The sequence below is a fragment of the Sinocyclocheilus anshuiensis genome, unplaced genomic scaffold (assembly GCF_001515605.1).
Source record: "Sinocyclocheilus anshuiensis isolate Anshui unplaced genomic scaffold, SAMN03320099.WGS_v1.1 scaffold1409, whole genome shotgun sequence".
Classification (NCBI taxonomy): Eukaryota; Metazoa; Chordata; class Actinopteri; order Cypriniformes; family Cyprinidae; genus Sinocyclocheilus; species Sinocyclocheilus anshuiensis.
Window position 1 is genome coordinate 367,869 of NW_015549642.1, and position 9,709 is coordinate 377,577.

A 9,709-nucleotide genomic window follows, 5' to 3' on the forward strand; every position below is an offset into this window, starting at 1 on the left:
AATGAATGCATTACGCAGAACATAAGCTAGAGGGATATCATATCTGAAATCGATATCACTGTGGATGCCATTGCCTGTAAATGCGGATTGTTTACAGCAGCCTTTGCATCCTTTCCTCCCTCCCCTTTTCCTCTTTCCCGGAGCGCCGGAGCGCTGGTGGTGAGGCAGCGGCTAAAGCTGCTCCTGCTGACCGAAGATAGCGCCTGCAGAGCTGGCCACGGCCGTTACATCACCCCGGGCCCCTGGAGGGTGCGATCCACAGCAAAGCAGGAAGCAAGCTTTTGATGCCACATCGTTGTGCAGCATCACCCTTCCTTGAAAAAAGCGCACAGCCACTTCTGGATTTTATGAATCTTCACCTCCAGGTTTTTCCAGGAGTTTGGATGTGCAGTTTCACATGATATGGCTGTTATTAAACTAGTCGACCAGGTAATTGCACAAGGTTTTTTTGAAGCCACAATATATTTTTGATTGCAAAATGATCAGTTTATTTGGAGGATGGCATGCTGCTTGGATCAAACTGAGGGATTTACACATTATTTTCTTTTTCCAATGAATGCACAAAATACATAATGTGATGCTCCATATATGCTTGCAGCTGAAACTGCATGATGTATGTGCAGCATATGCATTGCATATTAAAAAATGCATGACAGCACATATGAGTGTGTTTAATGTGCTCATGTCTGTTTCTGCTGTCACGCATTTTGCTCAAACGATATCATAGTTCTTGTTGGAAGTCTCTCGTCTTCCTTAAAGTCAAAAACAGATACTTGAGCAATTTGTGCAAGTCGTGAATCTGATACTACTTTGGAAATTACTTATAAGTGCTCCACTTTACAAGTTAAATATTATTTTTAGTGTATGATTAATAATTTGTGTTTTACCAACACCAGTGTAAGAATATCTTTCATATTTGAGTTTAAGTGAGATAAAATAGTGGTGAAGTAACAAAGTGAGTGTTGCTCTCATTTATTGCATCATTTGTGTAAGGAACATTATCTGCTTTCATCTAGACTAGAGAGAACAAACTTCCTGCTGCCTGCTGTAGTGTGTCATGATGCTGATGATGTTGATACGGCTCCTAAATCTAATCTGCACACCATTACAAGTTTTGAGAAGAAAACATCCCAAATTCATGATATCATTATCAGCACACCTAGTCAGATTTCTGTTTTAACTAACTAGTATAAGTTGCTTACCAACACATGATTGAGCTCCACCCAGTTAAAGCTTAGATAGTCAAGTTCCTTTTCACTGTTGACATCACTGTTGTTCACTTATTTGAAACTTTTGTTGTGACAATAGCAATAATTTAGTTTCAAACTAAGCTTTTGTGTTTGCAGTGTAGTGTTTCTAGTTAGTAAAAGACTGATTTCACTGTAATCTGATTTTCATTGGTGATATATTGAATGTTACTACTATACTTCACAAATTTGAAATGACATGTTATATCTTTTGATACTAGTTAACTCCTCTAATTATTAGTTTTTCATGTCTCATTTGGTGGGCACAAAGTGAGAGCATTTTTTCAGTAGAGTAGACCTATATTTCCCTAACAGTCATGTGATACCCTCATATCTAGACGCTATTGCATATGTTCTAGGAAGTTGTCCTTGCAACAAGTAACTTGATGTCTATCAGGGGCCCCATGGACTTCATGTCAAGGTCGAGAAGATTTTTGAGCTGTGAGACTGTAGAGAAAGTAAAAAGTCTACTAAATCTTTGCACACTACATGGTTGAAGCAATGTTTCGGACTCAAACATGTTCAGCTATCGACAGCTTCATGTTGTTGATTGCCACAGAAAATGCCAACTCATCCCTAAATTTGTAATAGCAAACAAAAATTGTGTGCACAGTAATGCATTTGCAAAAATGGCAAGAGATTCCAGAGGGCTTAAAAGCAGAAGTCTGTGGCTCATATCTTTGATAGAGCACATAAATTAATTTGTTCATACAAAATGTGTGTATACAAATGCACTTAAGATATTAATCAAGCATGTTTAATTTAATTTAGTCTTTTTTTTTTTTTACATTTACTGAATTTAGTAAAATTTCTAAAGACTGTTCAACAATGTCATTAATTGCAGTAATTTTATATATTTTGTTTTTCTCATAATTCTCATAATCTCAGGTATGCTGTCAACCTAATAAAAAGTAAATATTTAACAGAAAGTATGTTAACCATTTGTTTTAGTATAATGATGATATAAAGGGCAATTATTTAATTTTGGAAAGGAAAGCATTTATTTAGCTGTTTTAATATTAAATTGTATATTTTAAATTCACAGTGTAAATTTATTTTTATACATAAAATTATACAGCTGCCTTTTTATATTTATCAGTGGGGTCTCTCACAAGCCCCTTAGACTTCCATTAAAAGTGCATTCATGTAAACTCATGTCTTGTTTGTTTTACAGACTAAGACACAAGTTGAAATGATTTTTGGTGTGGTATTTAACACGTGCCCCAGAAAGTATCACTTGCATTAAACCCAGGACAGTTATTTAGTAGAAGTTAATATGTGACACTAAGTGTTCTGAGCGTCAGTAATGTTTACCGGCATTCTGGTCTTGTGTACAGTTTGATTTCCATACTTTGCCCCAAAGAGGAAAGGAACAGGAAGTTGTTGAACCTCAGCATTCCCCTCTCATGCTTTTTTGTAGTCTCGGAGGGTTACATGACACAAGTTCAGAGCACCCGAGAGGGAGGAAATAGAGGATAGTGTGTTTACGCCTTACACATAAGTCCATAAGTCTTTAGATACTTCTGTTATGCACTTTGTGACATTTTTTGTTTTTTACACTTTTTATATTTTTACCCTTCAGAAAACAAAGTTTAGATTCTTTCAGTTTAGATTTTGTCCAGAAGAGTGTTTTAGAGCTTACTGTGTTGTTGAAGACATACATCTTCACCAAACTCAACATAACCCCTGAATCTGATGATTTGCAGAATGTATGGTCTATCTAAAGTTGTGATGTATGAAATAACATCAGATCTTTTCTTCAGTATTGTGATTGATGGACATCTGAGTGAAACAGATTTTCAAAAAGAAAAAAAAAAACGTTTTGGTTCTATCCATCGGTTGTTGTTTGGATGGAGGCAGATCTGAATGTGAATTTGTAGTCAGTTGTAAGTTGGACTAAACATTTAGTTGGACTAAATGTTTGGAGAAGTCCATCGTACGTCAGCAGAGAGAAGTCTGGTGTTTCAACGGAAGATCACGTTATGATATTTTGAATGCATTTTACAAGGTCAAAAAACATTTAAAAAATAAAACCTGGACAATGCATGCATGTACAAATTTGCATTTCATGCTGACTTTAAACATCAGGGTTAAAATGCTGTCACGAGGAACTAGATTTCAGTTTCGCAGTTCATTTATTGTGCGACATCAGCAGTTCCTCATTTTAGACCCATGACTCTTAAGGAGTCAGTCTGCTTTGTTTTGAAGAGCCTGCAGTGCTCCAGTTGTCAAAAGTGAAGAAACCCTAGCCCTCATTGGCTAAGAAAGAAGTCCAGCTCACTTCTATTGGCCATAGGGGACGGGGAGTTGGGGGGAGGAGGTCGTGTAGCCTAATGAATGTCAACAATGACTTTAGTGTTTGAGAGTTTGGCTTTGGCATGGAGCGGCGCTGGGAGGTCGGGGAATGTCCTCATTTGTGATGAGCTACATCCAGATCCCTGCTTGTGCCAGCGCTCAGCAATCTCGTCCCCAAGCTTTGCGGTGCCATAACACAGACAGCACTGTTGTCACCAGCTGTTGTGTTCTCTTTCCAGTGAGAGAAGAGCTGTGTGGTTGTGCATGCGATCTAGAAAGAGGCAACATCTCACAGTTAAGAGAATTCAACATTGTATCCTCATAGATTCAATCAATGCTCTCATAAAAGAGCTCAATAAGGGTGGCCCGGTGCCAGTATGAGAGTTTTTAAGGCCACTTCTGTTATAAATTTTACATTCCTGATCTTGTGCATGTGATTTTTTTTTTTGCCTTGCAAATTGAAACATTTGGTTTTCTCAAATTTATTTATTTATTCAAGAGAAGGAAACCTGGGGGTTCACTGGTGAACTAATTATTGGAAAAAATGTAATATCCCTTAAGAAAGTATAATTGCCTAGAATGTTCTCTTTCATAGCTCAGCAGATGTTTCACCTTGGGCTTAAATGTTTCTTCTCAAATGTCTTGAGATGAATAAAAGGAAACAAGTGAATTGAAACAAATGGTTGGCATGCAGTAAATGTGCAGCCAAATTAAAAAATGACTGATGGCTTGTGGCGAGTTGGCACAGCAGAGATCGTTTTTTACGGATGATGAAATGAGTTTGAAGTGAGTGGGTGTGTAATGGCCTGTTTCTGCAGCTGAAAATAGAGCAGATCTCAACAACACATCTCCTGTTGTCTCTACACAGAGAGTTTTTGTATTTGTGCATATTAAAGAGAAAGTCATAGTGAAAGAAGCTATTCTTAGAAACATATTTTGAAGTGTCAGAAAAATGTATTCATATTTTTTCATTAAACATGAACTTTTCTTGAAAAAAAAAATCCCAAAATGTAATTCCATTACAGATCTAAATTCATATGGGCTGATATACCGGTAAGACGTTAAAAGTCCATCCCTGTCTTTACAATCGCCATCCTTCGTGTTGAGCCCTGAAGTGTGTTCATTTGCATGTTGCCCTGACTGCATGTGTTCTGCTGTATAGCGGAAGTGAAAATGCTTTCCACGCTTCCTCTGTGTCGCTTCTGAGAAGGTGAAAAAGAGCAACAGGAAGTGAGATGTGGGGGTTATTGCAGATAAAGACACTGGAAGTTTAGATGCAGCCAAGTTTGGCTCAAACCACCTCGGTGTTATGATTCTCTAATCCTACGCATGTGTCAGATTATCATGATTTTCAATGTGCTGCCATATGAATATATCAAGCTTGGCACTTGAATTTAGGAAAATAGCTGGCAAAATACAGTTTATAAATATATTTGGCATCAGTTTAGTCTTTAGTTGCTCCATAAACAAGGATAGAAGATGATAATTACATAGCGGAAACATGACTTTAATGACCACACTACAGTGTGTGGTGCAAAGCTTCCTTGGGGCTCTTTGGGTCTCGATTTGGCATCCCTGTAATGACGCCATTTCATGGAAATGGTGAAGGCTGTGTGGTTTTGCAGCCTAGTTGTCTGGTTGTGTTAGCGATTTGTGCTGAGAAACTGATTCAAGAACTGATCATTTGAATGACAAAGTTATTCCAAATATATAAAACATAACGTTTATGTAATACTCAATACAAGGATAATCTAGGTTCTTGTAGCTCTGTTTACTTTCTGATGGAAATGTGGTGCTTGCCTTTACATAATTTGCCGCCACAATGCTGTGGTGGTTGCCAGGACATTGTTGTATGGTTGCAACGGCTTTCTGAGTGTTTTTTAGTATGTTCCCCTGCAGTTGCTGGGTGTTAATAGGTGGTTCCTAGGGCGTTCTTGTGGGTTGCTAGCATTTGGGATTTGTTTAAATCTGTTACATTAAAGGTGCTGTCACATTAGAGAAAGAAAGGTCTGTTGTTTGTAGTGTCTCACAAAGAACTCACACAGAAGTCACTTTTGTCCATGAAAATTCGCTGAACAACATTAAATGTGTCCACACCTTAAAGTAACAGTAATGTAGTTTTGTGTGTTTTTGCAACTTTAGAGCCCCCTACAGTTAAGTGAGTGGATTTCACTATCATAATTGACCTATCGGTAAGCCCCTCCCCTCGAACGCAGATGAGCCAATGGCAGTTAAGTATCAGCTGCATGCGGACCGGAACTCGGAAATCTTTAGGTTTCAGCGCCATAGAAAACCATTGGAAGATCCGAAGCTTTTGGTTTGATGGTGTTTATGCTACAAAAATGGAAAAGCGATGTGCCTGGGGTACTTATAACACTAATTCCATGAATCCTGAGAGGATGGGCAATTGAATTAATTTGATTCCATTTCCTAAACCCAAACAGAACAGAGCAAAATGTCCCTAAGCATTCAACCCCAATCCCAATGAAGACGAAAATGTTAATTTTCTGGTTGTCATACTCTCATTAATTTACAATTTTCATTTGCTTAAGCAGAACGTTAATGTCGTCTTGTGCTTCAGAAAGGTATCTCTGGCTAAAACTAGTTAACGTTAAAGTTAGTGAGTCCATGCTACAAACCTATTCCGCACACTGCTGCAATTCCAGGTTTTCAAACAGAGATGGCGACAAAGAGGCAAAACGTATGGACTGCATCTTTAACAATATAAATATCTTAATAGAAAAATGTATTTGTTAGTTTTTGCATGTTCTAATGAGTGATATTAGTTTGAGATAATAGTTTGAACTTTGAGTGGATAAACGGTCCATGTGACACAATTCAAATAACTAGCACTCTTTCGTTCTGCTTTTGGTGCATAAAAATTACATTGAACATTTATCAACCTCTTGTTATCATTTTATCATGGAAAATTATTTTGCGATAATTATTGTTATCAATTTATCGCCCAGCCCTAATCTCTAGAGGAGGCACATGAGATTATTGGAACAAGCAGGAGACTTGATTTGCATTTGCTGTATAGAAGAAACGATTGAGATTGTAAAGAGGTCTCATTAATGAAATGATATATGGTATGGTGAGATGCATGAAAAGAAAAATTCATGAAATTGTTCAGCCATTGGTTCTTTTAGAGAGCTGAGTAACTTGAAATGACTAACAAAAAATGAATGATGGCTTGTGGCGAATTGGCACAGCAGAGATCGTTTTTTATGGATGATGAAATGAGTTTGAAGTGAGTGGGTGTGAGAGAGCCTGTTTCTGCAGCTGAAAATAGAGCAGATCTCAACAACACATCTCCTGTTGTCTCTACACAGAGAGTTTTTGTATTTGTGCATATTAAAGAGAAAGTCATAGTGAAAGAAGCTATTCTTAGAAACATATTTTGAAGTGTCAGAAAAATGTATTCATATTTTTTCATTAAACATGAACTTTTCTTGAAAAAAAAAATCCCAAAATGTAATTCCATTACAGATCTAAATTCATATGGGCTGATATACCGGTAAGACGTTAAAAGTCCATCCCTGTCTTTACAATCGCCATCCTTCGTGTTGAGCCCTGAAGTGTGTTCATTTGCATGTTGCCCTGACTGCATGTGTTCTGCTGTATAGCGGAAGTGAAAATGCTTTCCACGCTTCCTCTGTGTCGCTTCTGAGAAGGTGAAAAAGAGCAACAGGAAGTGAGATGTGGGGGTTATTGCAGATAAAGACACTGGAAGTTTAGATGCAGCCAAGTTTGGCTCAAACCACCTCGGTGTTATGATTCTCTAATCCTACGCATGTGTCAGATTATCATGATTTTCAATGTGCTGCCATATGAATATATCAAGCTTGGCACTTGAATTTAGGAAAATAGCTGGCAAAATACAGTTTATAAATATATTTGGCATCAGTTTAGTCTTTAGTTGCTCCATAAACAAGGATAGAAGATGATAATTACATAGCGGAAACATGACTTTAATGACCACACTACAGTGTGTGGTGCAAAGCTTCCTTGGGGCTCTTTGGGTCTCGATTTGGCATCCCTGTAATGACGCCATTTCATGGAAATGGTGAAGGCTGTGTGGTTTTGCAGCCTAGTTGTCTGGTTGTGTTAGCGATTTGTGCTGAGAAACTGATTCAAGAACTGATCATTTGAATGACAAAGTTATTCCAAATATATAAAACATAACGTTTATGTAATACTCAATACAAGGATAATCTAGGTTCTTGTAGCTCTGTTTACTTTCTGATGGAAATGTGGTGCTTGCCTTTACATAATTTGCCGCCACAATGCTGTGGTGGTTGCCAGGACATTGTTGTATGGTTGCAACGGCTTTCTGAGTGTTTTTTAGTATGTTCCCCTGCAGTTGCTGGGTGTTAATAGGTGGTTCCTAGGGCGTTCTTGTGGGTTGCTAGCATTTGGGATTTGTTTAAATCTGTTACATTAAAGGTGCTGTCACATTAGAGAAAGAAAGGTCTGTTGTTTGTAGTGTCTCACAAAGAACTCACACAGAAGTCACTTTTGTCCATGAAAATTCGCTGAACAACATTAAATGTGTCCACACCTTAAAGTAACAGTAATGTAGTTTTGTGTGTTTTTGCAACTTTAGAGCCCCCTACAGTTAAGTGAGTGGATTTCACTATCATAATTGACCTATCGGTAAGCCCCTCCCCTCGAACGCAGATGAGCCAATGGCAGTTAAGTATCAGCTGCATGCGGACCGGAACTCGGAAATCTTTAGGTTTCAGCGCCATAGAAAACCATTGGAAGATCCGAAGCTTTTGGTTTGATGGTGTTTATGCTACAAAAATGGAAAAGCGATGTGCCTGGGGTACTTATAACACTAATTCCATGAATCCTGAGAGGATGGGCAATTGAATTAATTTGATTCCATTTCCTAAACCCAAACAGAACAGAGCAAAATGTCCCTAAGCATTCAACCCCAATCCCAATGAAGACGAAAATGTTAATTTTCTGGTTGTCATACTCTCATTAATTTACAATTTTCATTTGCTTAAGCAGAACGTTAATGTCGTCTTGTGCTTCAGAAAGGTATCTCTGGCTAAAACTAGTTAACGTTAAAGTTAGTGAGTCCATGCTACAAACCTGACTGTTCTAACGTCATGTACAGTGTAGGTCAAAAACACATTAAAAAAAAGGTCTACATTTCAGTGCCTCTCCATATTAAATGCAGTTCATGCGGTACATGAATCCTGGATGTTGTCATCTGCCATTTGAATAGTGGTCCTTCTGTGTCCAAAATTGATCAAAAACATCTTGGGACAAGGTTTTCACACTGATAGCTGTCATTGTTAGTTTGTCCGAGTAAGCAATGTAACTAAGGGGGGCGGGGCTTACCGATAGGTCAATTATAGTGGATAGCTGTACATGAGCATTTGTTGCTACTGTAAAGCAATCCACCCTTTTCACGTAATTTAGTACCCGCCCACCAAATTTACATATTCCCAGAATAGACGTTTGAGGGTATGGAAGCATATAGGTAGCGAAATTCAATTTAAAATGCAATATGCAAAATGGCAATGCAATATTCAAAATGGCAATGTATTTCTGTATTTAAATTTACATTTTCCATTACCCATACGTGCGAAGTTTGGTGCAAAAGTAAAATGAAAATTAAATTATTTAATTTACATTTGCCATTTCCAACAGTAGTCTTAATATGTAAAGTGCATGCAAATTTGAACGCTTTATAAGTTGCGAAATGAAAATGAAAATGTATAACACAAATTGATTTGATATGTGTAACATGTCCAAGCAGAAATGGTAGCATAATGATCATTTAAATGCTATTTGTCCTAAATGCATTTAGACTAACAGTTAGAACACTTAGGATTGCATTTTCATCATGACGCAGTGGGATATTTGTAGCAAAATTCAGTGCGGCTTTGAAAATGCATTTCGAGCTGACCACGCCCACCCTCCGTCAATCATTGCTTCAAGGGCGGGGCTTACCGATAGGTCAATTATAGTGGATAGCTGTACATGAGCATTTGTTGCTACTGTAAAGCAATCCACCCTTTTCACGTAATTTAGTACCCGCCCACCAAATTTACATATTCCCAGAATAGACGTTTGAGGGTATGGAAGCATATAGGTAGCGAAATTCAATTTAAAATGCAATATGCAAAATGGCAATGCAATATTCAAAA

The 9,709-nt window shown here is 37.8% G+C and overlaps 1 protein-coding gene across 3 annotated transcripts in view; it reads left to right on the top strand.

Moving 5' to 3' along the window:
• The window catches only part of LOC107659898 (serine/threonine-protein phosphatase 6 regulatory ankyrin repeat subunit B-like), a 28,255-nt gene continuing 18,546 nt past the window's right edge, over positions 1–9,709 (top strand). For all 3 annotated transcript variants that reach the window (XM_016448999.1, XM_016449000.1, XM_016449001.1), the window contains exon 1: positions 1–429. In XM_016448999.1, the coding sequence (XP_016304485.1) occupies positions 403–429 (27 nt within the window). In that variant the 5' untranslated portion in view covers positions 1–402. The remainder of the gene's footprint in view (positions 430–9,709) is intronic.